This window comes from Leptonychotes weddellii, chromosome 1 (genome assembly GCF_054177405.1).
Source record: "Leptonychotes weddellii isolate Sample4059 chromosome 1, ASM5417740v2, whole genome shotgun sequence".
NCBI classification, from domain to species: domain Eukaryota; kingdom Metazoa; phylum Chordata; class Mammalia; order Carnivora; family Phocidae; genus Leptonychotes; species Leptonychotes weddellii.
The window spans coordinates 134,535,988-134,563,582 of NC_138369.1; the positions used below are offsets into that span (position 1 = coordinate 134,535,988).

Here is a 27,595-nt window from a genome sequence, read left to right on the forward strand (position 1 = left end):
GAACTTCCCAAGTAAATATTTATTGAATGTCTCTCATGGGCCAGGCAGGGAGGCCACAAAGAGAACAAGACAATTCCTCACAAGGAACCTGAGATTGTCCTCAGAAGACACCCAATGACCACACAACAGGATCAGTGTGATGACAGGGCTGGAGACAGAAGGCTGTGGGCATATGAGGAGAAAATGGCCAAGTATCCGAACAATCAGAGCAGGTTTCACCTAGAAGGTTCTACCTGAGCTGGGACTTGAAGGATGATTAAGAACCTACCAGGGAATGAATGGAGCACTGGGTGTTATATGCAAACAATGAATCATGGAACACTACATCAAAAACTAATGATGTAATGTATGGTGACTAACATAAGATAATAAAATTAAATTAAAAAAAGAAAAAAACCTACCAGGTGAAAAAGGAGAGGGAAGGGCAACAAGAAATGAAGAAAGGGGGTGTGCATTCACTGGAACATGAGCAGAAGTTCGGCATGACTGATTTGTTATTTGTAAAGAGAACTCTGGAGGGCAAGGAGGAAAGGAAGACTGGATTAAGGCACCAGGCAGGTTAATGAACAACATTCATTTCATATATACGGACTCAGTAACTCCCGTGTTCCCAGGTACCATGCTAGGTTGTGTGTGGAGGAGAATAAAGACAAGCAGATGGACAACAACAAAACTGGCAATACGTGAAGTGTCACGGCCAGTGATGTACAGGGTACAGCTAGGAGTAGCACCTCCCCAGACCTGAGTAGCTTGGACTGCAGAAATCCAGCTGAAAGATGGTTGGTGTAAAAAGGTAAAAGAGATAGTAGATGTGAAGGATATTGAGGAGGCAGAACCACCTGGCAGATGCTGTTGGGACCCCACATATCACCCTCACTGTTCCCATGCATTGTACAGCTTGTTGCTGCAACCATCTCTGAGTCTTCTGCCTGAAGACATCTGGGTTTGGCTGGCACAACAGGCAAGCCAAGGAGTACCAGGGAGTTAGCATCCCAAGGATAGGTCCTCAACCACTGTCAGATGGAAAGGGGCGGATAAAGACCTCAGGTTTGCTTGCGCCTCAGGTGGGACACCTTTGAGCAGTGGCTTACACAGAGAACCCAGATGGACTAAGTCCCAACTGCCCACAGTGGTAACGTGCTCAGTAACATACCTTCTACTGGCCTCCCTCCCCTCCCTGTCTCACTTCCCCATTCTCCTATCGCTTCCTGGAATCCCCTCCCCAGTAAATGACTTGTACTTAAATCCTTGTCTCAGAGTCCAATTTTGAGGAACTCAACCTAAAACAAACAGAAAAAACTTATTCAAAGTTTAGACAATGAACATGAAGACTCAAATATGAGGCTTGGAGACTTCTACCTTGGGGAGATGCTGACCCTGTCAACTGAGATAAAGATTCTTCAGGATAAAAGAGGGACAGATTTGGGGGGGGAACAGGATGAATTTGGAAAGATGAGCTTCAGGTGCTCAAGGGACTTGTCATCTCAAAATTCCTGGAGTACAAGGTTAAAACTCTTGACTTGGGGAAAAGTGAAAAGAAACTGGACCACACAAGAGGAAAAAAACCATAAGAAATGATGTCACATCTCCCTAAAGGGTGATTAGAGTGTCTTCCTTTGACCCCAGAGCATACAAAGCCCTGGCTGTCTTCTCCAGCCGGTTTCTGTATTCCAGTTTCTCATAGTTGGAGCGGCTCACTCCTTTCAGACCATACATAACTCCCCACCAGCAGCCAGCAATAGCAGCTGTAGAATCGCTGTCTCCCCCGTGGAAAAAGGCTCGGTGGGCAAGCTCCTTCCAGGAGTCTCCCGCACCCAGGATGGCATCGTAGGCAATCATGGGGGCGTCGTGCCCACTGCTGCCACCCCAGCCAGAGTAGCTCACCGAGGCATAGAACTGATCCCTCTCCTTCACATCAAAGGGCTTGGGGAAGATAGGGGCTGACTTGCCATCCAAAATCCCTCTAAGTTTTAGGTATTTTTCCCATTGGTCTTGGAAGTAGGACCTGTAGGAAGGAAAAATTCTACAGTCAATTGAAAAAACAAATTTGAGAGCCATAAGGAAAGGTACCAGATAGATGTGTGAACAGGGAAAATTCCAAGATGACTTCAACTTCTTGTGCTAATATCAAAATTGTAATTAGAAACTCAAAATGAGCTCTAAGCAGAATTTGTTCAATAAATTTTTGCCAAAGATTAATATAAACAAGGCACTGATACCTGTTGCTAAATAAAGAAGATACATAGGAAGTTAAAGGTGAGAAATGAAGGTCTATTTTTCCTGAATTGAGAATAGTGTCAAATGTCACCTGCCAAGGGTGAAATTTATTTAACTTTTTTCCTTTTCCTTTCCCTTTCCCTCTCCTCTCCTCTTCTCTTTCTTTCTTTCTCTTTCTCTCTCTTTCTTTTTTTAAGTAGGCTCCACGCCCAGTGTGGAGCCCAATGTGCGGGTCCTGAATTCACAACCCTGAGATCAAGACTGGAACTGAGATCAACAGTTGGAAGCTTAACTGACTGAGCCCCCCAGGTGCCCCTTTATTTATTTTTTAAATTTTATTTATTTATTTGACAGAGAGAGAGTGCGCGCACACACAGGCACGGGGAGCGGCAGGCAGAGGGAGAGGGAGCAGCAGGTTCCCCACTGAGCAGGGAGCCCTGTCGAGGGGCTTGATCCCAGGACCCTGAGGTCATGACTTGAGATGAAGGCAGACGCTTAACCAACTGAGCCACCTAGGCACCCACTTTATTTTCTTATTAAAACTTGTATAAATTTAAGGCATACAACATGATATAATATACAAATACATAGTAAAAAGATTATGATAAGCTAATTTACACATCATCTCCTTACACACTTATATTGCTTTTTCAAGACAGAACTTTGGAACATCATGACCACAGGTGATTTCAGCAGAAAGCTTCTAGACCTTTTTATTCTACGAAAGGTGATGTGACGCGAACTCACTAAAAAGGGGAACCGTGGCGTTACTACTTACGAACTAACTAGTGAAAAAAACCTATCTCTTGGGCACTGTAACCAAGGATTTCAAAACACTGTGTCATGACAACACTGAAGAAACAAGTTCCAGGAATAAGCAGGAAAGTTCACAGCAGTATGAACTTTGCGGTACAGGACAGCCACAAAACCGACAGAAGGCTGGGATACAGAACAGGATCCCTACACAACAGAGAAGCGCTGCAGGTGTACCACTCATTGAGGTCTTCACTGGCTACTTGGTGGCAACCACTGCAGGCACTGAACTTGAAACCCTTAGCAGGTGGCGGGGGGGAGAGGGCGGTGCTGGACGCAGCAGATAACAAAAATGGATGGTGAAAACCAGGATGGTTGCTTTGATCTATGAATTCTAAGCATACATATGCATGCACGTGCAGTCAGATTCAATCATTTTTTTTTAAAGATTTTATTTATTTATATTAGATAGAGCACATGAGAGGGGGGGCATGGGGGGGGGTCAAAGGCAGAGGGAGAAGCAGGCTCCCTGCTGAGCAAGGAGCCCAATGTGGGCCTCGATCCCAGGACCCCGAGACAATGACCTGAGCTGAAGGCAGACAGTGAAACGACTGAGCCACAAAGGCACCCCCCAGATTCAATCATTTTCCCGCAGGAGCGTGCATCTACCAACTTACCAGTGTTGAAGATTCTTCTCCAAAAAGTAGCCTGATTGGATAATGTACTTTTTAGCTTCTGGTAGCACCTCCATCAGTTCTTTTCCCCATTGCCTGGGAGGCTTGCTGTTCACAGCAAAGGCTGTAAAAAGAGCAGAAACAAGGGCTCCCAGGTAGCCTGTGGGGTGGTGGTGGGTCATCCTGCCGCTCTCGATGCTCACCTGGATCAGTGTGTCCAGCTGGCTGCGGTGAGGGAACCGGAGGCCGATGCACATGGCACGCATGGCAGCCCCGCAGCCACCCTCGTGGCTGTTAAAGGGAATCCTCCAGCCATCGGCCTCATCTGGCTTCAGCAGCAAGGCATTCTGCACTGAAGCACCCCCTGGGAAGAGTCGGGGAGAGCAGAGGGTCAGTGTAACCAAAGCAAAGGCCCCTGCAGGAGGAAACAACCAAGCTCGGTCTCTAAAGTTTCTCTGATGGACAGGGAAATCCCCCAAAATATGATGAATGCCCCCAGACTCCAAACCCCAAGCCAACACTGTTCCTTACTTCTTTTTTTTTTAAAGATTTTTTTTTTTTAATTTATTTGAGAGAGAGAATGGCAGAGAGAGAGAGAGAGCATGAGAGCAGGGAGGGTCAGAGGGAGAAGCAAACTCCCTGCTAAGCGGGGAGCCCAATGTGGGACTCGATCCTGGGACTCCAGGATCATGACCTGAGCTGAACGCAGTTGCTTAACCAACTGAGCCACCCAGGCGCCCCTGTTCCTTACTTTGTATATAACCCCTAGCATGAGAAGATTGATGATACAAGAATCAGACTCATATAGAGTGTCTTGGAATCTTTATCAGTTATTACCGAGACATCATAATAACTCCAAAAGATAGGTTTAACATATTATTGTCTTTTCTTAAATGACTAAGGTAAGGCTCAGAGCTTAAGAACCTTGCTCAAAATCACTTAACCAGCTAGCTAGTGGCCCCATCAAAACCATGAGACTCAGAGCCCAAGCCCTTAGATAACCCAATGAGAACCTGACCAATGGAGATCTGAATGCTAGAAAGTGGCTGCAGGTTCTAGAGTGAGGAATACCAGGCTCATAAAAGGAGCAATGGGTTCAGAGCAACAACGTGCCTTTGGGTACCCTATGTTTTGTAAGCCTCTTTTTTTACTTAATATATAATATCTTTCCATATCAGTTAATATTTATCTGCATAATTTTAAATGGCTGTGAACACATTACCATAATTTTAAAAATTAGAGAACATTTAGGTTGTTTCTATTTTTATCGCAACTACAAAAAACAACTGTCTTCTTGATATTTAAATCTCAGTCAACATTTTTAATGAGTGCCTTGGGCCTGTTTTATTCTCCACCTGCCCGTGACCTCCACTGGCCACACTCACCTGGTGCCCGGCCATCCATGTCTTCCATGCAGTCTTGGTAATGCTTAGCAAGTAGGGCATAGAGGTGAGCCAAATCCAAGACTTTGCCGGCTTCCACAAGAGCTTCAGCCGTGGCCAGGTGCATCACCGTGTCATCGCTGACTCTCCACCTCTCCACATCGATGGCGTCCAACCCACCATGCTGGGCCAGCTGCCGGTGAATCTTTTCCCCATCCCGGAGAAACTCCCACTTCCCGTTGAAGTACCCCAAGGCATCTCCAGCTGCACTCAGCACCATGGCAGCCACATATCTCTCCATCAGTCCCTCACACATGGTGAGGCTGTCTCTGCAGGAATATTAAGATATACAGAGGATGAGGAAAAAGAAGAATCAGAAAAAATAACGACCCTACCTACATGTTACTGAGCACTCACTACTTGTAGGGCATTGTATTAAGTGCATCTCATTTAATCCTCACAACTGCTCTATAAGGAATGTATTAGACCCATTTTAGGGGTGAGTACATTGAGGATCACCAAGAGAACACAGTATTAGAAACATGATGTGCCTTATCTTAGGTCACAGAGCTACTAAGTGGCAGGGCTGGGATTCCAGCTTAGGTCCATCTGACTCCACAGCCAACGATTTTAACTATGACTCCATCTTTGCCTCTCTGTGAGTAGCAAGCCCATTAAATTCTGCGAGTCAAACCAAGCTCATCATTTTCTCTTTTTAGTTGGGATTTGGCCTTGGAAGTATACCCCTCCTTTATTAAATAGTAGTACTTTCCATTGGCATCACAATGCACAGTTTACAAAGCACCTGCACATTCTGTCTCAGTAGTAGGCAGGGATGACAATACGCATTTCACAGATAAGAAAACTGAGGCTCAGAGAGGGTAAATTCACACAACCAGTGATGGAGGCACTTGAGATCCAAATCTTCTGACTCCAGGCCACTCCTCAGCACAGATCTACTTACCTTGGGCAACCTCTTTGTGCCTCAGCCTCTACATCTCTAAAATGGTGACAAAATAGTAACAACCTCATTGGTTTGTTGTGAAAAGTAAATAAATTAATTTTTGTAAAGCACTTACAACAGTGCTTAGCACATAGTAAGCACCATTTTTATTCATACACAACCAGGGGAAAAGATTTTTCTGTTATTGAACTAGAATACTTTCTCCCCACAACCTTCCTTTCAACATCAACATTTTAATTTTGTCTTCCTGCTAAATGATTTGCCTTCTAGAGTCTTAGGATCTCAGCTAATATTCCCTCCACAAATCTAGTCCCTGGTGAAGTGCTGGTTTCCCTGGAGGTGCATTTCCAATTCTCCATTGTGCCCTACCGCCTGCAGCATTCATGTTCACCCCTCCACTGTCTGCCCCAACTCTACCCACCTCCTTCACCTGCAGGGGCCAGTCGCTTTTAAACGACCCGCTGCTGTGGGCCAGAGAGTGCAGGCTGGCAAGCACCTGGAGAAGAGTAAATGATGAAGACCAGCTGAGCATACCAAACCAGAGGTACTGACCTTACTGAGTTTCTTGATTCACAAAGGCTATCTGTAAAACGTTGTTTACGTATTTTATTATTTACAAACGATACCTAGGAACTGGAGTTCCGGGCTACTAGACCTGGCTCTGCCAAGAGTCAGGTGTATGACTGTGGACAAGCCACCCACTCTGGACCTTGACTGTCCCATCTATGAATAGGAGAGTGGGGGCTCCCACCGTGCGCTGAGACCTTCGCAGTCCAAGCTTAGCTGGCTTTTAAGCACCAACTTTGAACCCCCTGTATCCCCTCTCCCAATGTCCTCAGCTTCTAGTCTGCCATTCCTTCTGGCTCTACCCAAAAGTGTGTTTTTGTGAAGGGCAAGCAGAGGTGGGGGACGATGACCATTTCTTTCCTCGGAAATTCTCTTTTAACATTTACACGTACTGCTCTCAGCCTCCCGCTTTCAGAACACCATTATTCCTTAAACTCCTCTTCTACCGTTTACATTCTTGGCCCCAAACTATAACTATATATTCATACAAATTCAAAACTTCAAAACTAAGGTCTGGGCAGCGGCTTCCTGGCGGTCCTCTCCTTTTTTTTTTTTTTTTTTTGGTAGTGGTGCTGGGGAAGCACGCCTGGACAGGGACTGGGTGGGTGCCTGGTCACCGCCTGGTAGGCGCGCGCTTGCGCGCGCGGGGGGGACGCGGGGCTGAATGCGCGGGGCTCCGGCGGAGGCGCGCGCGAGGGCAGGGCCGAGCAAGAGCCGGGGGAAGGAGGGCAGGCGGGACCCCGGGCACTGCCGGGAGCCGGGCGCCCGCGGGGGTGTGGGAGGACGGCGAGGAGGAGTACCTGCTGACCGGTCCTAGAGCGCGCGCGAGGCGAGGGCGGGGCCGAGCGCCGGGAGTTCAGGGTGCGCGGAGAGGTCTGGCTGCATCCGGTGTGTGGAGGCGCAGAGCCACCCCGCCGCGAGCGGAGCGCACGGGGAGAGGGCGGAGCCGCGCAGCCGCGTTCGGGGGCCCAGGTTCGACGGACCGTGGACAAGTAAGAGCTGCGCGCCTTCTCGGCAGCGGCGTGGCCTTCTGCTTACGGGCAGGGCCGAGAGGACCTGCGTCACCGGCCACCTGCGCTGGCCACAGCGCCGGGCAGCGCCTGCCATTTCGGAACGTCGCGGCTCAGAGAACCAGACTCTCAGACTGAGTGACGATGACTCACCTGTAGCCTTTTGCAGACGCCTGGGCCTTTCAGAAGAAAGGGGAAAATAATAGCACCTACTTCTAAATGGTGGTTGTAAGGATTAATTTTAACTCATAATTTATTTGGTAGCAGTTTAGAATTTTTGCACCCTGATAGTAAATAAAAGCAAAGAAAAACTAACAGTATTTTTGTTTGGCTAAATTAATTATGTCACCCTTGAAAAGAACGAGAATCACCATATGTAAGTATTCTATATACTTGTCCAAAATTGTAATTTGCTATGCCTATCTTTCTGACTGTAATTACCCAGACCTGGCTTGAGAATTTTGTTTTTAATTGAGATGCAAATGCACTCCTTTGGTGTTCTGGTCAATGAGTTTTAATAAGTATATATACCTGAGTAACCATAGTCAAGATACAGAATATTTTCATTACTCCAAAATGTTCCCTTGTGCTCTTTTCCAGTAAGCCCCCACCTCCACCTTCAATCTTAGCCAAAGTGATTTTTAATTGTTTGCAAAAATCAAATCACTGTCCACCTCTGAGGATGTAGTAAAAGTTCCCTGGTGAGGGACATTTTTAATAAGCATTCCTATCAAACTCATAACCGTTTCAGTTTAAAATGTCTGTTGAGGATATTGTTCATATTACATAGTGCTCCTTCCACAAGAATCCATGGAAAAAGTGTTTCTTTGGCTTGAATATAAATAATAACTAGGGTTGTTCTTAGCCATTAGTTTCCTTTTACTTTATGGTGCCTGTGAACCTTGCTATCACTTGGACTCCTGACTCATTCATGCTACTGAATGGCTGCAGATAGAGGTTTGTACAGGACCTCTGAGCCATAAACTGTTGTCATCCTTCACCTTGTTTTACCAATTCCCATACTTTATTAGCCTCCATCCCCACTGAAAGCACATTTTTTTTTTTACTGTGGTTAGTTTATCTACTGCCTTCTTTAGTATCCTAGTGCATAAAGCCAGCCAAAGGCTCTGCCTTTACTTGGGAAGAACAACAGTGCACCTGAACAGTAATGCCCCAGGGTTTTACTGAAGGCTCTTCTTACTTCTCACAAATTTTAAAGGCTGATCTCGATGATATAAAATTTCCTGGAGGTTCTGCCCTATTACAATATGTAGATGACTTCCTTCTCTGATCCCTTTCCCAAGCCTCTTCACAGGTGGACAGCATCCATCTGTTAAAACTTTTAGCTTTAAAGGGACATAAAGTCTCTAAGGAAAAATTGTGCTTTGCTCAAGCTCAGGTTTGATATCTAGGGCACCTGATTTTGGCACAAGGACTACATTTAGATCCGAATAGGCTTCATGACATCTTGAATTTCCCAAAATTCAGAACTAAGTACCAGCTATGAAGTTTTTGGGGGGCTAGCTAGCTACTGAGTGTGGAAATTGTCCAAATCTCTCTCTTATGGCCCATCCCCTTAGATGTTTTACTAAAAAAACTACAAACTTCACCTTATTATTTAGGAAGATCAACATGACTTAGCCTTTAAAGCCTTAAAGGAAAGCTTAATAAATCCCTCTGCCCTTGGATATCCCAATGATCAATTTCTCTTTTTTCCTTTTTGTTTGTTAAAAAGAATGGAATGCTCTTATGGTACTCACCCAAACACATGGGGACCACACTTACCCAAAGGATGTTTATTATAGCCACCAGCAAGGCCCTACTGGACAAGGGTACTCTCCCTTGTCTCAGACCATTCCTGCCACAGTCCTTTTAGTCAAGGCCACTGAAGAAATAATCATAAGATCCCCCCCGCCCCAATTATTCTTGCACTCCATGTGGTAGAAGCCTTTCTAAATTCTCACCATACTCAACACCTTTCATCTGGTCGCCTCACCTCCTACAAAATCTTGCTAACCACTTCTCAGATTCTTCCTCACTGTAATAACCTTAACCCTGTGATTCTTCTCCCTTCCTCCCCTGAAAAAACCTCTCACTACTGCTTAATACTAACAGATCACCTTCTGACTTCCATAATGACTTACAGGAAACTGCTTTATCGTGCTGACCTTTCACGGTTTATTGATGTTTCTTATTTAAAAGGTGAAAATGATAAATATTGTGCGAGCTATACAACTGCAACTCCTTTTTGAAGTTCTTGAGGTGGCACCATTGCCTTTGGCTACCTCAGCCCAACAGGCCGAATTGTATGCTCTCCCTTAGGCCTGCATTTAGCCAAGGGCCACACTGCAAATATCTATACTGACAGGAGATAGACCTTTGGAGTAGCTCATGACTTTGGAATGCTGTGGAAACAGCGAGGCTTCCTTATTTCCAACAAAGATAAAATTTTAAATGGTTCTCACCTTCAAAATGCCATATTATTAGATGCCACACTTCTACTGGCCACTTTGGCTACTTTCAGGTCTCTGGGCATTCCAAACACCTCACTGATGTTTCCACCAAGAACACTGCTCAGAAGAACCAACAACCAAGCCTCTGTCATGGTCCATGGGGATGTTCCCCCAATGATAATCTAGAAAAATTTACTAGAGATGTTCAAAATTGGCCCCAGAAAAAGGAAAACAAAACTGGAAACCTAATAACTGTTTGTTCAATAAAAAGAGCACTTTGGTTTGGCCCAAATAGAAACCCAGTCCTACCGGAGGCCTTAAAATTCCCATTACCGACTACTGTACATGCATTGAATCATTGGTTCACTGATAAGATTATAACTCTTGTGAACCCACACTAGTGGGGAAATAACGAAGAACTGCAAAAAGTGCCTATTTTGCTTGCCCCACCTGTCCAAAATACAACCTAGAGAAATACAAAATACAACTGCTCTTGGACACTTTAAATTCCCCAATGGGCATTCGAAGTTTGGTAAATGGATTTCATTCAGCTTTTCCCACCTCAGGGATAAAATTACGTTTTAGTCATGGTTTGTATGTTTTCTCACTGGACTGAAGCTTTTCACTGTAGGCAGGCTACTATCTCTTCTATGGCTAAAATCCTATTAGAGAGTGTTATGCCTACCTGGGGAACCCCCCTCGAACTTCATAGTGACTGGGGAGCTCACTTCATTGGTCAAGTGCTTCAAAGGGTCTGTGCTATTTGGATAGTTCTATGACACTTTGTGCTTAACCACCCTCGATCCTCACGTCTAGTTAAATGCACTAGCAGCATCGTTAAAGACTCAGTTGGCAAAATTTGTAGAGACTCTTCAAATATCCTGGCCAAAGGCAATGCCATCAGTCCTTCTAAGTCTCAGATCCACACCTTCTGGAACCCACAAACTCTCACCCTTTGAGATAATCACAGGGTTCCCACTGCTCATGGCTCCTGTTTCCATTGATGTACAGCTGATAAAAGGAGATATATTTCAATACTGTAAAGGCCTAATTGCTTCTGTTGAAAATAACCATGCTCTAGTAGAAGAGTCCTTCCACAGTACACTCCCAGGGGATGAAGGCCTCAAGCATCACTCCTTATAACCCAGAGATTTTGTCTCTTGGAAAAGACAGATCCAGAAAGACTCTCTTCAACCTCATTGGAAGGACCCCCATCAGGTACTGTTAACCAACCCCAGTGCTGCTAAACCCCAGAGAATAACCCCTGGGAATAATCCATGTGTCACACTAAAGACTGAACAAACCCCAGCTTGGGCCTGCACATCAACTGGAGATCTGAAAATTTCCAGGAGTTGAAGCAGATGGCAGCTGAAGAAGTCCACTTTCCTACGATGACCGGACCAGGCCTATAAACCTTCCTTCGCTTGTTCACTCTCTCTTTCTTTACCCTCTCTTCCATGGGGAGACAATGCCCTTGTCTGCATTTGCCAATCGCTTGTAAAACCGGGGGGAACCTCTCCAACTGTCAGATTTGTCATCAGAAACCTCGGTCTGTCCTGACAGCAGGGACTCCTTCGTTTACCCTGTAAGGAATTTTGCTGAAATCCCAGATGCCACTGTATTCCTAAATTGTTCCACAGGTCCCTTTTATAAAGTCAGAATACAAAATCCACATACCCCCGTTCCTTGCCTCAATTTAACCCAATTCTGGGGTGGGAGAACGAGATGCATCAAAAATACATATAAAAGATACTGCAGAGCAGTCAGCATAAATCAGACTATTTGTAGGCTTGCTATCAAATCCATGTATTAGGGTAGTCTTTCAATAAGTAATGATAACAGTGTTTGAGTCTTGGCTGAATGAGGCTAATGCCTCTATTAGCAACACAGGGTCCATCAATGCTAATACTTATGAGGGAGCCCTATGTACACAACTTGGCTACTTTACATGAGGAGGTTTTGCAATGGCCGCTATACTTGGGCACCTCACCGTCTTGACAGCTGGAGGATGAAAGGGCAATGTGCTCTTCCTGTATTTACTGTTCTGTTTTCTCTACATAACAGATCAGAAGCCTACCACTGGTCCACTCCACTAAGCCCCCATGGTCATCTTAAACAGAAACTTCTAGGAGGCATACAGGACTCTGGGTTTGCTGAGGGAGAGATGATCAGGAATCTCTCCCTAATACTGGGAGAGTTAGCCAACCACAGCCAAGGCAATAGCAGCCCAGAACTAATCACTTGACTTGCTGCCTAAAGTAGTTTTGGATAATTGAATAGCCCTCGATTATTTACTTGCTGAACAAGGAGGTGTTTGAATAGGCAATACCACCTGTCCCATATGGGTAAATTCTTCTGGGGAATTAGACCCCCAACTGCACAAAATTAGGGAACAAACACATTGGCTACACTAAATTTCATGTAATGATCCATGGTCCTTTGGCCTCTTTCTCTGGTTACCTTCAGGTTTGGGCTCCTGGGTTAGAGCCATCACACAAACTAGATTTGTCACATTACTTTTTGTTTTGTATAATCATTTTTAAACTTTGTACCTATTGCCTGTCAAGCATTTATAGAAGCAACATGCCCAATAGGGTGATGCTAACTCAATACTTCAAGATGATCTCCAATGGTTATTTATGACCCTGATAAGATATAAACTTTAGGTGGGAGATGCCTAAGAGTTCTCCCTCCTACCCTTCCTTGTTACTCAAATGTGACCTCAATGTTTTCCAACCTGTGCACTTTCCCTCTGACATGAGTCATGACAACCAGGAAAGGTCCTTCCTGGCACCAAGGGACAAAACCACTAAATGCAGAAAACCTGAGTCCTGATCAGTGATGTTTTCAAGGAAACATCTTGAACAAAAGGGGGAAATGTGAAAATAAAAGAAGGCTTCGTTCAAAACAGAGTCAGGCAGCCCTGAAGAAGGAAGCTCTCGTGCACGTACCACACACTGCAGTTTATTTTATATACCCAGACAGAAAGAAGCTTACTTCACTACCCCAGCAGGAGGAGTGAAGATTTTCCCTTTTCCCAGCAACAACCCAGCCAATGAGAAACAGCCACATTCTCAACCACTGAGAAGTAGCCACAACCTTGAACTCTGGCTCTCCTCCAGTAAGCTCTCATTTAAAACCACCCTGCCCAACTTTCTCCTTTCCTCCATAAAAGCAGTCCCCTCTCATTTGTTCTCTGGGTCTTGACTATGTTTTATTGAAGTTTACGTGTCCCAAATTGCAATTCCTCTGCTATTCTTGAATAAACTCATTTTGCTGCTAAAATAACTGGCTATTTTATTTTTAAGTTTGACCTACTGACATTTTTTTCTCCTTGGTCAAGAATTAGAAAATATTTCTGGGACATCAAGGACATGGTCATGCAAACCGAAAGAACAATTTGTCAGCTCCAAATACCTGCAAATAACCATTACCCTCCCCCCTCCCACCACTCCCCATACTCACCAGGCTTAAATAATAAAGACACTTATTATCTAATATAACAAAATGTCTAGACATATCTAGATCAGCTTACAAAAAAATATCTTAGAAAGCAGAAATCCCCAGGGTTAATTATTTGTCATCATCCAGGACCGAGTTCCTTCCATTTTCCTGCCCTGCTGTTCTCACTGCGTTAGCTTTATCTCCAGGCTGACTTCTCTGACAGGTACAAAATCCAATTACAATTACAGACAATGTCTAATGGGAAAGGCTGTGTCTCTTCTTTCAAGGATGAAGAAACTGTTAAGAAAGCCTCTCCCTGCACCCCCTCCAAGACTAAACCAATCACTGGCAGGCAAGTTACATTATGAGTTCCCCGTTGATCAAGGATATGACATCTTCCCCTAGAGGTAGATACTTACACAAAAACCAAGCTTTTGTTCATAAAGGAAAGAGTGAATACTGTTCTGCCAAGAAGAACTAATATTTATCTGGCATTTTACTAATGCTAGGCATTAGTGTAGATGCTGGAAAGAGAGGTGTTGAAGATTTAGTTCTTCACCCCCAGTTTCACTGAAGGAGACGTACTGCAAGTATTTCATTACTCACCAATCCAGTAGTATTTGCCATTTAGAGGCTTTTTTTTTTTTTTTTAATTTATTTGACAGAGAGAGATACACAGCGAGAGAGAGAACACAAGCAGGGGGAGTGGGAGAGGGAGAAGCAGGCTTCCTGCAGAGCAGGGAGCCCGATGTGGGGCTTGATCCCAGGACTCTGGGATCATGACCCGAGCCGAAGGCAGATGCTTAACGACTGAGCCACCCAGGCGCCACCGCCATTTAGAGGCTTTTACTGAGAAACAAACTTGTGGGACTCAGACCTGATCTCTAAGATGTTTCATCTGTATGGTGGAAATAATGGTACTTTTCATAAAGAGTTGTTAACAATGTCCGGGAGTGATCTTCATATATCCTACAGACGTTAAACACATACTGTGTACCAGGTATATGCTAGGCCCTGACCCAGGACCCTCTCTCGTGGAATGGACCTAGCCATGTAACCTCATTTTAGGCTGCTGACTCATGATATTTTTAAAATATTTTTTAATAAAATGTTTACATTTTTTAAATGATAAAAGTAATAAATGTAAATAAATGCTCAAATGCACAAAATTAGGGAACAAACTTCATCTTGAAGTATTGAGTTAGCATCACCCTATTGGGCATGTTGCTTCTATAAATGCTTGACAGGCAATAGGTACAAAGTTTAAAAATGATTATACAAAACAAAAAGTAATGTGACAAATCTAGTTTGTGTGATGGCTCTAACCCAGGAGCCCAACCCATTTATCATTTTAAATGATAAAATTTCTCCTAAAAAAATAACCACACATGTTCATGAAGATAAATGTTCCTGAATATTCTTTGCAGAATTGTTTCTAATAGCAGAAAGTTAAAAATAACCTCAATATCTGTTTACATGGGAGTATGCATTTCCTTCTCCTAAATCATGGCGTAATTATGGAACTGTTCAAAACCATGAGGTAGACATTTAAATCAGTAGACTATGGGTAAATAATCAAGCTCACCTAGAAAGAGCTGAGAGATAATTTTGTTAGGTAAAAAAAATCAAATTTTAGAATGAAGAATATATACGGTCTTAGGTAGGAAAAAAAAGAGCTGTGTGTGTGTGTGTGTGTGTGTGTGTGTGTGTGTGTGTGAAATGACTGAAGGGATACGTATCAAGTTGTTAATAATGATTATGATTATCTCTCAAGAGTACGGTAATGGGAGAGTTTGCCAGGAGTAAGTAGAAACTTTTAATCTTCCACAATTAGAATTTTTATATATTATGTGTATAAAAAAATTTTAGAAAACATAGAAAAAACAGAACCACTCACATTTCGTCACTCATACTGTATATAGTCTTTATTTTATGCACATGTTTTTTGAAAAAAATTGGATCATTTTGTATATACAACTTTATATCCTATTTCTAATACTATACTATAGTGATACATAATTGTGATACATAATAGTGATACATAATTGATTCCAAATGCTCAGATAAGACAATGCCTCTGGAAAAAAACTCCCTTTCATATTGATACAAAGAAAATAGGCCCTGACATTCAGTTGTTCTCCAACCAAAGTAGGTCAGAGCTGGTTCATTTGAAGGAAAACAGAAGCACAGATAACTGAAAAACAGTGTATTAAATCTTTGCCACTTCATGGTCCTGAATGCGTAATACCACATCTAGTTAAAGCATGAGAACCTAAAAAAGAGAGTGAGAGAAAGCAAGCTCATGCACTAGCTAACAGGAAATGGTTAAAAGGCAGGGCCCCTTGAACTCTCAACCAGGCACAAAATAACAAAAAGATTCAAAGGAAAACATACCACAGAAGAGGACTTCAATAAACATCTGTTAAAATGACTTAAAGTGGGGGAAAAAATGAAGTAGAGGCTTTTTAGAAGAAAACAGAAAAAAGCTAGTACAGGAGAAATTGGAAGAGCCCAAAGCAGCTGCTCACATTGTGCTGTATCAGCAATTCAATCCAGAAGACTCAGTGAGCACATCACCTTGGGCAAGGCAGTAATACCCAGATATTGGGCCAAACATTTTTCTAGATGTTTCTGTGAAGGTATTTTTTAGATGAGATGAACACTGAAATCAGTGGATATTAAGGAAAGCCAATGATCTTCCATGATATTAGCAGGCCTGACCAATTCAGTTGAAGGCCTTAATAGGAAAGAAGACTGACCACCACGGAAGGAGGAATTCTACCAGCAGACTGTCTCCAGGCTTGATGTAAAGGAAGTTTTCAACTTTTCATGTTTGTACACCCTGCTCCTGGGCTCCCGGGGAAGCTATACTTCAACATTTACCAAGTCAAATTGATTCCGCAAGACCTCAAAGCATGGGCTCTATTTCTGACCAGAGCACACATTGTACATCTGCTTCATTAAAGAAAATCACCACAAAGGTGTCTTCTGAACACAAAAGACAAGAAAAAGCAAGAGATTTCCCTCCTTCCCATAGGGTTAAAGTCCTACAGCCCTGCATATATTAGAAACTTAAGGTCTGCAACTTTCTGAAGTGTTCTTTGTCTAATAATTTGTAACTTTTTATGTAAAAATGTACATAACCCTACACCAAATGTTCCCTCTCTTCTTTGTGAAGACTGTATCCCAGGCAGCTGTCCTAACTTGGGCTCAGATAAAACTCTCTTCCTTTTCTTTTTTAGATATTCTAAAAGGGTTGTTCATTTTGCATCCACAGACTTGAGCTACAGCATCTGCTCCTCCCTGGGTCTCCAGCCTGCTGGCCTACTTTGCAGATTTAAACTTGCCAAACTCCACAGTCAGGTGAGTCAGTTCCTTAGAATAAACCTCTTTCTCTCCATGTGTATACATACTGGTTCTATTTCTTTGGAGAACACTTACTAATATAGCATATAAGATGTGCCAGGCACTTTGCTAGGTCCTCCTTGCAGTTACAGAGGTAAGGCAAAAATCACACTAATAGTGGAGACTTGGTAGATATAATGACATTAGCCCACGAGACTATGACAAGAGGGAATGTTCAAGGTACAAGGTCAGCAGATATGAGAGAGACATAGCCAGCTTAGAATGTTCAGAGAAGGCATCCAGAGAAAATTACACCTGGGCTGATTTTTGAAGCATAATTAAGATAAAGGTAAACTAAAGTTGCCAGAAGCCCAAAAATAGCCCAAACAGCACACAGGAGAAGCAAAAAAAAAAAAAAGGTAAACCAAAAATGCAAGTTTAGGTTGGCATTTTCTCCCCAAATGATGCACAGTTGCTCGGCCTGGAGTAACTGGCTAAATATGCATCTGCAGAATGATGAAAATGCCAACAAAATATTCATGGAAATATTGAGTGGAAATTGTGGAAATTATGGGTGGAAATATGACATACCATGGCCAGGAATTATTTATGTGGATTCTTTCTAAATAAGCCCAAATCCTTATTGATAATATTATTACATTCAGGTTCAAACTAAATGTAGAAAATGGATCCAGAGATAAGTAACAAGCAATAAGAAAAAGGATGCTAACCTGGTAACTCAGAGAAAAGAGCAATGCAGAGCTGAGATTTTTTTCACACAGACCGAGTGGTTTTGAGGAGCTGGGTAATGATTCTCTATCACCCTAAAGTGTTTCTGTTTGTTTTGAGCTGGTAATGGATATAAATGCCCCCCCCCCTTCTGTGGATGACTGAATGAGAGAAAATAAGCTTAAAGTAAAGCAGGAGATAGTTTGGTTGTGTTTAGGGAAGAATTCTTTTTTGAACAAAACTAGAAAGGATACCTTTCGAAGGAGCTTGCAGCATTTCATTGCTCAATCCTTCAAGAAAGGAAGAAACAAACACTGTGTCCTGAAGACTTGAGGTTCTGTGCCTGAAGGTAGGGACCTGCCCCCAGATCCTGGCCAGTCCCTGTTCTAGGATTGGGGGTGATTAAGAATTGGGGGAGATTAAGGATTGGGGGATTAAGGATGGGGGGAATTAAGGATTCGGGGAGGGGCGGAATTAAGACAGCCATTGGCTGCCACTCCCCCAGCCACAATGTCCACCAGAGCCCTTAACAAATTTGCAAAAGTCACTCTTTTCAGTTTTCTATTTCATTTTCTTTGTCCCGTGAGAAACATAATAAGGAGCCAACCACCAGGCAGGAAAAAAAGCCAGAAATGATCTTGGTGCTTTCAAAACAGGACAGTGCAGTGCCATGAAAGCAAACTTCAATGAATTAAAGATCGTGGGAATTAGAGATTTAACAGGAGTGTGTTATTTTCTGCTTAAACACACCAAGCTATTTATCCACCCCTAAAATGGAGTAATTGCCCTCCTTCACTTTCCTCCTTCTTTCTCCTTCAAGTTTTTCCTCTTCCTCCTCCTCTCTCTTCCCTTCCTCCCCCTTCTTCTCTTTCTTCCTTGTGGAATATTTTTCTGAAAAGTGAAGTAATGGTTGCCATTTGCTGCTGGGCGCAGGTTATAAGCCAGCTCGAATGAAGCAGGGCGAGGAGCCAGACGAGCATCTCAGCCCCTCCACTGAGAGGCTGAAGGTCGCTGTGACTGTAAGGTAGAAGTTGCTACCTCCTTCCTCATCTTTATTCAAAATATGCAGCTGACACTCAGACCAAGACACAGATGTATGTAAATGCTCACCAGGCTTTTTTTTTTTCCTCGCAGAGAACATGAAAACACAGTGGGCCCCTGGCATAGAAAGTCTTGCCTAGCATGCTTTATAGAGCTTGAATATTCCAAATCTGAGATAGACAGAGCAGCCACCCACTGAACCTTGCCACAGACTTGTCGCTGGGGCGACGCAAGGTGCCTGTGCTTTCCCTGTCTCCTACCCACACTCTCTGCTGTTTCTGGCTGCCTCTGGAGAGATGGTGTCTTTGCCAAGAGACGGGAAGTAGAAGAGGCCACGTTTATTTAGTAAACGCTGCCACCACTCCTGCTACCCCACTCTACAGTACATCTGTGTCTAATGCCACATTTCTACCTCTACAGAAATGTGTACAAGATGGGAGGGATGTGAGACCCTCCCTTGGGCTTAGATTGTCCTGATTTAAGGAGGCAGCATTGATTAAAACACCACTATTTCAAATTGTTTCTTTCTTTGGCACCCTAAAGTTCTTTCACTTTCCAGAACATGGCACCCTAGTAATATTCAAGTCAGGTCAGAGCCTTTCTCTTCTGATAGGGAGAAAGACAAGGTCCTTCCCACTGCAGGTGAGTTTTACAAAAGCGTCCATAAAGAAACTGGAAATCTGGAAATGGAGTCTCTTAAAAGTACTGGGCCTGCATACCCTTTGAAGATCTACAGGTGCCCTTGGGGGTTTATCCCACTTTGAAGATGTTGCCGTAGCCCAAACAGCTGCACCTTGTGGGTGGCAGGGAAGCATAGCACTGTGGATGCTGTACCAGGAGGGCCGGTGTGGGAGCGGACCTGGCAGATCACATCAGAGAAGCTGCCACTCACTTCGTGCAGAAGATTTGTCTCAAATGCAGTCAGCAATCTTTTGAGGCCTGAGCTGAGCCTTGGGTCATATTCCCCCTAGTGAGGTCCTGTATCTGCCATACCACAGGCCTTGTCAGAGTCTAAGCACAATCATGAAGTGGAAAAGCCTTTACTCTTTCCTCCTCTTCCTTCAGGATGATTGTCACTCCTCCCCCCTGTGGACATCCAGGGGCCTCAACGGTCATCCTTCCCTATCAGCTTTTAATTTAAAGGGACCTCAGTGCCTTCCTTAACACTGAAAAACATTAGGATAGATGGCAGCTTACACTGTGATTTTTGCCAGGAGAAGCTACTTTCTAATAGCCTGAAGTCGATAGTTCAGACACTTCTCTACCATATTCACAATGTTTACCATATTCATGTATCATATCTACATTTCCTTTTTTTCCTCTGAATTGACTTACCTTTCTACTTTTACAAATTTAGATAGAAAACTATTGTATCTCTACCATAAGAGCATCCCTCCTGTCTCAGCCTAGAGTATCCAGAAAGCAAAGTTGGAAACAAAGGTCTAGTTTATTGGGAATGTAGGCCAGCGGTGCAGAACGGGAGGATTGAGACAGGGAAGAAAGAAAAGCCAGTAGAAGTGTGCTTTACCACGCTGGCTTCTGCTGCAGGCAGCTGGTACTCAGTCCCACTAGGGCCTTCTGGAAACCCTCATGAAATGTCTCTCAGAACTCCCCACCTGGAAGCTGTCAGCTTCCAACCTCCTCTGGTCAAGAGTAGCCCCATGGGCACTAACTACCCCCATATTCCCAGGCTGCACATGTTTAAGTACAGAACTTGCAAGGGTAACCCATGTCAAAGCAAAAGAGAAGCCCCAGGGCCAGGAGCCGACTGCAAAAGGTGCAGGCCCAGGCAAAGTGCTGTCAGGTTCTATTTGTACAAAACCAGTCAGCTGCACCAGCATGTCAGCTGTTTACCCACAGAATGCTCCAGAATTCTACACAGGCTAGTTGAAAACAGAGGGAGTCTGGGGGTGGGGTGAGGGGTAAGGGGGTGGTACTAAAGTCTTCTTCACCCCACCCCTCGGTCTGTCATTGTGCTCACCTGAGGTGCCTGGGATCCTGTCCAACATGGCTGCTGGAAGTCCCGTCTGTGAAGATAGTGGGGGTGGGAGTGCAGTTAAGGGCAGCCTAGTGAGCCCAGCACTCTCCAAAAAGTGACCATGACATATGAGGTAGACAGCCCACTCCTGCATTGGCATGACTGTTGAAGAGAGAGGGGTAACTGGGTGTTAAAACAAAACTTGAGACTCAGAAACTACTGGCCCACAAAGCTCACAGTCTATCTACTGCCAAAGCCAACCCCCCACCCTGGCCTCCCACTCACCCCCAGGCTGCCCTCTACAGTCTTCTCTCCCCTTGAGACTTTTGGTTTGTGCGAGGTGGTGAGGGAGGTGCTGTGTGATTTGTCTTGGCCACACCCTCTGAGGAGGTGGCTGACAAAAAGGGACAGCAAGAGCAAGCTTCCTCAAATCATACATAACATGCTACCCATCCCCTGCTTTGACTTACATGCTTCTGGTGAAAGAACATCGGCTAGATCTTCTAGTGAGTAAAAGGAAGTTGGAAGGGGCATTGCCACCTCTGGTGTATCACCCAAAGAAAAGCTGAGCAACCTGCCATTATTTTGGAGACGGCAAGAAAAGAACATCTCAGAACTGGGGCCTCATCCTTTGATTTTTTTTTTTATTTTTTTAAACACGAGAAAAAAAGAGGAATTGTTCTTCAGCAAGTAAGTACATTTACTACTATCTTAATATGGGATAGCTCAGTAGGAATAGTTACCAACGACCTGACTGCCTTTTAAATAAACATACCATCACTCCTATCTCCAAGATGCATACTTACTTCCAAAGGAGCCTCCCTGGGGTCCCAGCATGGCTGGTGAGTCATCAACAGAGTTACGGCTCATAAAATTCTGGTGAAGAAGTGGATCCGAGCTAATCCTGGTTAAAATGGAGTGTGGCTAATAAAACAGTCAAGTGAGGCTAGAAAATGAGCTCTGGGATGGTTCCCAAGAGGGGTCCCAAATGTTTTCTGAGTAGCAGTGGACTGTGTCTGTGGTGACAAGCTCAGAAGATCACACTGGAGCACAACATTCATTTTCAGTTATAAATTTCCTGAAAAAATTTCCTCCCATGGTAATACATAATATAAATAAGTAATTTTTGTAGAACGTCTTTTCCTTTTTTACTAGCAGATTTTTCTGTTGATTCAGAACCTCTGCTGGTTTAAGACATGTTCTTTGTGCAGGGCGTTTAAAAATGGAGACACTTTTTTATGTAAATGTATTGAGAAGGAAGTAGTTTCATAATTTAAGTCCTGCCTTGGACAAAATAGGACCTCATTGGTGCTCTGTGTTTCTTGGTATATTTTGAAGAGGATCTGAATTTTGGCCAGCGGATATTGAGGGCCCTGATAGTTCTCTGTGCTTTGACCGAAGTCTCATTGTCCCCATTAAGCAGAACTATTCCATGGGAGCTGTGGTTCGTTTTGGAAACATGTACAAGGCAAGATCACCTCGGAGTTCCCCTGACCTTTGCTTTACCCTTGAGATTGTGTGTGGTTTAGACATTGCTCAGATTAAGGTTCCCGACTCATTTCAGGCAGGCAACTAGGGAGTTTTATGACCCATACTAGGCCAACATTCCTTCCTGGGTGACTTCAATTTTTTTTTTTTTTTTTCCTTTTCAGGTTGTGAAAATAAAACCACAATCTTTTATATTCAGGAGTTTGGAGACCCAGGTACACCATCCACGGTGTTTTTGCAAACATCACAGGAGAACCCTCTGTGTGAGACAGCTGAATTGTCTTCTGCTCCTGCCTGGTACTTGCTGGAAGGTACCCAGGTCTCACTTGGTTTGAAATTGTTTTCGCTCTCTAAGCAGCAGAAGCCATGGATCACCCAGCGAAGTGGAGAACACCACTACTCGAGCATCCGTATCTCAAGCTTGAATTTCAGTTCTTGATGCTAACTAGTCTTTTTTACTTCTGTTCAGGTAAGGAACTCTCAGGAGCTTGACTGAGTTTGCTGCTTCAAGGTTTAGGAGGCGGGGTTTTCTGTGCTGCCCCCTTCTGTCACCCTGCAAGTTGACCTTCAAGGGCTGGATTTGGGGGGCTGTTGAGAAGAGTGGGGCTCATCCTGCTGAAGAATGGTTTTGACTTTATTTTTAAAGTCAAAACAAAAGATCTTCTTTCTGCTGAACAGCATACCACCTGGTTTCCCCAAAGTAAAGAGAAGGCTTTGGCTTCAACACGGTCTGCCAGTTTGCAAAGAGCCCAATGTCAAAGGTCCTTGTCTTAAGAGCTGCTCACTTAAAGCATGTGTTCACTGCAGGCATCAGAATGTCTAAGTGTGAGGGAGGGAGGAGGAGGGGATGGGAGAGGAGTTTGGGCGCACGGATTACGCGCCTGCCGTGATGGTCGTCGTGCATTTTCTGTCCTGGGCTGGAAAACTTGCTATTTTACATGCTTGCCGAACCAAGAGAACCGCGACCTAAGTTTCACAATTTATGCATCAGATATTGTGTGGGGGAGCACTCCCTAATGAGTCTTCTGGGGGAGTCTAAAGAGTTTTAAAATATTTAGAAGGAAATTTATACAGGCTTCCTAGAAATATGTGTGTGTGTGTTGGGGGGAAACCAATGAAAAAGAGAAAGAAAATATAAAATGAGGACCAGGGTTTTAGCAATTAAGCAAGTGGAAGGAGATGATCTTTGAGCTAAAGAAAAATATTTAGGAAAGCACTTTGTCCTACAGCTATATTCAGATTTTACTATTGCTGCACTGAGTCAACAAACAAATCCCTGAGCATCTTATGTGTGAATACTTACTATGTACTCAAAAACTGAACCTGGGATTCCTGCCCTCTAAGAGATTCGAGTGTGTTAGTTGAAGAAGGCAAAACTAACCCCCAAGCTAGTGAAGAGCAGTAGAGTGCCTGGTCCCGATCCTAAGAGCCCGAGACCTGGGAAAGGTGGGACCATGGCGAGCTGGGGCAGCCGGGCCAACTTTATGGCAGACGCCGCGTGATGGCGGCAGAATTCTGGGTGGGGCCGCAGTGCAGACAAAGGCTAAAGGTAAGGATGAGTCTGGCACAAGGGTTCTTTCTTTTGTGTACTCATCTATTAATTCAACAAATATTGAGCATCTCCTCTGTATAGGATACTTTTCTTGGTCCTGGGGACAAGTTGTGAGCAAGATTGACATGGCTTCTGCCTTCATGGCATTTACGATCATTAGGAAGAACGTGAAACTCAATCAAAGAATCCCTCAAATGAATGTACGAACAACAAACACTGTCTTTCTGTGCCAGAGGGGAGAGTGGTAAGAGTGAGCTGGGTGAAGGCAGAAGAGCAGCACGTGAAAGAAACAGAGGAGCAAGGAAGTGGAGACAGCGTGTTGGGGCAGGTGGAGGGAGGGACCAGACTCCATAGGGCTCCAAGGCCATGGTCAGGAATCTGAATGTTATTTGGAGGGACTGGGAAGCCACGGAAGGGTTTTAAGGAGTGACGTGGTCTGTACCAATCACCTGGGGGCCTTGTCCAAAGCAGTTTTTAGCACAGGGGATTTTCAGAGCAGTGAAAAGACTCCGTATGATGCTACAATGATGGATACATGTCATTTTATGTTTGTGAAAACCCACTGAATGTATAGTGTCAAGAATGATCCCTAAAGGAAACTGCAGACTTTGGGTGGTAATGAGGTGTTAATGTAGATTCATTGATTGTCACAAATGTACCCTCTGGCATAGGATGTGGATGGTAAGGGAAGCTGTGTGCGTGGAGGGGATGGAGTATATGGGAACTCTCTGTACTTTCCATTCATTTTGCTGTGAACCTAAAATGCTCCAAAATAAAGTCTGTATATTTTTGAAAAATACAGTTTCTGCTGAGGTGGGCCAGGGAGGGGCCTAGGATTCTGCATTTCTAACAAGGACTCAGGTGATGCCAATGCTCTTGGGCCACAGACCTTCCGTTTGGGTAGTAAAGCTCCGAAATGATGTTTTAAAAAAGAAGTGTTGCTAAAGCACAAAGAGCGGCTTGTAGGGCTGCCGGAGTGATGGTGTAGAACCTGTCAGCAGGCTATGTCGGACAGCTTTGATGAAGAGACTGGAGTCGGGGCGGGGGGCGGGGGATTGGAGAGTGTATGTGCTGTAGCATCAGGGAGCAGCTGGGAGCTGTGGATGGCCCGCAGGAGGCAAGGCTGAGTGAGATCACGGAGGCCTTGGCTTCAGGGAAAGGGATTTGCCACACACCCTGCTCTCCTGGTTCCGGCCAGGAAGCTGCACTACCCCCACCCCCCACCCGCCCCCATCCGCAGGTTGGCCATTGCTGCCCAGGACAGGGGACCACTTTGTCCTGAGAAGGGAGGGGCTGGCCAAACTCCTGTCCACTTCTGGTTGGGTCTGTGGAGGCAAAACACTGGACTCGTGGACTCCAGAAACTGGCAGTTATAAGGCAGAGAGGGTCTAACCGGGTGGCTCTCAGAGGGGCCGGGACGGGCAGCTTTCTCTCAGAGGTGGGGTGTTTTCAGGGAAGCACAGCTCCAAGGGAGGGGAGAGGCCTTTGGTAGGAGTGGGCCAGGGACACAGAAGCGGTGTTGCCTGTAAGTCTATGGCATGAGGAAGACTGAGCCAGAGGGAAAAGAATGCCCTCAGAGTGCCACAGGGACTCTTCCTGTCGTCGGGTACTATCTGAACACTGCTGGCCAAGGGCTCCTATGAGCTGCGGTTCTGGCTGGGACAATGCTGATATTCAAAGTCCCTGAGCCTTTTCAAGATTTAAGTACCATTTGGAGATGCAAAGGATCAGATTTATACAGAGCGTACAGGCTGGGTCTCAAGAGGAGAGAAAGTCAGGAGTGATGCAAAAATCAGGTGACAGGTCTCAAATCTGTCAGCCGCTGGAGAGCAGACACTTACCCTGCTTGTGTTCCTGGCACCAAGCCCAAGGCCGACACAAGCCCCATGGCTGGCTGGTTCACCTCATGAAGAGCACTTAGCAGTGTCCCAAAGGGTCACTGCCTTTGGAAGGATATACACAGACCATTAACAGTAAATCTCTAGATGGTGGGATTATAGATGACTTTTATGCTTTTCTGTATTTACCATTCTTTCTATAAATTTAATGTGTGTCTCCTTTAGAGTCAGGAAACCCCTTTATTTATTTATTTATTCTTAGTATTTTTCTAAAGATTTTTATTTGTTTATTTGAGAGAGAGAGCACGTGCACATGAGAGAGAGCACAAGTGGGAGGGGGAAGGGCAGAGGGAGAAGCAGACTCCTCGCTGAGCAGGGGGCCAGATGTGGGGAGATCCCAGGACCCTGAGATCATGACCTGAGCTGAAGGCAGATGCTTAACCATCTGACCTACCCCGGCGCCCCGAGAACACCTTTATTTAAAAAGCATACTTAAGTCCCAGTGAGATTGCATACATCACAGCACGTGGGGACTTAAGCTGTTCTGCCCAGCTCTGGATACTTGGCTCAGTACGGATGTCAGCCAGTTACCACGGTGATTCTGGCCTCTCCTGGGTGTGGTTCAACAAATCACGTGCTATGAATGACAGGAACAGCCCCATTTAAAAATCTGTATAGTGTTTTACAGTTAACTAAGCACTTTTACATCTGGGTATCATACCATCCCCGTGATAATTTGTGAAATTTTAGGGGAGAATGTATTATGCCTATTTTGCAGAAATTCCCAAGGAACCAGCTTGTTCAAGGTTATGATTCTAATGTGCGGCAGATGGAGCCAGATCTCATCTCCTAATGCCTAGCCATGCATTCAGCCAATAGTTATTGAGCACCTACTATGGGCCAGTCCCTGTCCTAGATTCTGCAGATACAGCAATGAACTAAACAGATAAAGCCCCAGCTCTCATAGCCTCAAAAGTAAGCTGGAAACAAACTTGAAGAGAAATAAATCAGGGCAAGGGACTAATGAGCAGCAGGATGGATAGGGTCTGGGAGGAAGGTGCTGGTTAGGGAGAGTTGGAGAAGAGATCTCTGACAAAGGGGGACCAGAGCAGAAACCCGAGAGAAGCAAGGAACTGAGCTGTGTGGCTGTCTGGGGAAGGCACTGGTACCTGGCACCTGCCAAGGTCTGCGGGGGCGTCTCATGTGCGTCACCTCACAGAATCCTCATGCCCACTTTGTTAGGTAAGTGTGCTCTGCTCATCTGTAAAATGGTTAAGCAAGGTCAAAGTTCAACTAGGTTTTAGGCAGTAATGCTCAGAATTCAGGTACCCGACTCTCCCCTCCAAAGCCATTGAAGCAGACAAAGCACTTCAGACCTTTCAGTTGTCTGCATGCAGCAGGCCCGAGTATGGAAGCCAGGTCTCTGTGGAATTTCCAAATTGCTCAGAAGATTTTTGGTTCCTCTTTTCAGTCTGGTTCTTCTTCAGCGTGAGTGTGTGGCGAGAGGATTTCACATAGGAACATTAAGGATCCCATTGATGGTTACTGACCTTTAGAGGGACACCCACGCTTCTCCTCAGACGGCTGGACAAAAACTCCTTAAGAGTCATCATTGAAAGTAGCTCATTTTCAGTTCAGATTCCTCTTTTGCTAATGTCACATGTCAAACTCGGTTAGAAATCCTGGATTCTTTTTGGGTGGGAACAAAGAGATCATAGGGAAAGATCCTATTTGGAATCCCAGATGAATGAGCTGCTTTCTGTCGTGGTATCTGGCCCGTGGCAAGACCAGAGTCCTGAGTACCTGACATAACCCCTGAGTGCAATGGAAGGACCAGAGGGTAGAAGTTGGGAGCAAGAGTTGGGAAAGAGAGGAAAGGAAAGTCTCAGAGAAGACTTGCTATGTATTAGGGACTTTCCATGTATATCATTTAATTGAATTTAATTTTACAATGATCCTGGGAGGCAGGTATCATACCATTTTTACAGATGAGGAAACGGATTTATTAGCAGGTGGCTGAGCTGGGACTAGAATCCAAGTCAATAGGAACCCATAGTTTATGCTCCTTACACCTATGAGTTTGCTTCTGCTGTATCTTTTTAAAGAGAGCTCAGGTTATTTAGCTATTATATGCTCCCCTCAAGTGTATCTTTTCATTTC

The 27,595-nt window shown here is 44.6% G+C and overlaps 2 protein-coding genes across 7 annotated transcripts in view; one reads left to right on the forward strand and one right to left on the reverse strand.

Moving 5' to 3' along the window:
* Positions 1–7,504, reverse strand: ADPRH (ADP-ribosylarginine hydrolase). Its single transcript, XM_031024932.2, has 4 exons — positions 7,358–7,504; positions 5,030–5,355; positions 3,648–4,008; positions 1–2,005 (listed from the first exon to the last, which is right to left on the reverse strand). Exons 2-4 carry the CDS (start codon positions 5,340–5,342, stop codon positions 1,591–1,593), a joined length of 1,089 nt encoding a protein of 362 aa, XP_030880792.1. The 5' UTR covers positions 5,343–5,355; positions 7,358–7,504; the 3' UTR covers positions 1–1,590.
* A 34-nt stretch (positions 7,505–7,538) lies between these two features.
* CD80 (CD80 molecule) overlaps positions 7,539–27,595 on the forward strand; it is a 37,484-nt gene continuing 17,427 nt past the window's right edge. The window contains exons 1-4 of one of the 6 annotated variants that reach the window (XM_081833510.1): positions 7,540–7,943; positions 16,742–16,827; positions 21,044–21,247; positions 22,210–22,514. In XM_081833510.1, the coding sequence (XP_081689636.1) occupies positions 22,412–22,514 (103 nt within the window). In that variant the 5' untranslated portion in view covers positions 7,540–7,943; positions 16,742–16,827; positions 21,044–21,247; positions 22,210–22,411. Of the gene's footprint in view, positions 7,944–15,487; positions 16,271–16,741; positions 16,828–20,710; positions 21,248–22,209; positions 22,515–27,595 lie in introns of those variants that run through there. The other 5 variants (XM_081833520.1, XM_081833538.1, XM_081833518.1 and 2 more) reach the window with 5 other exon arrangements.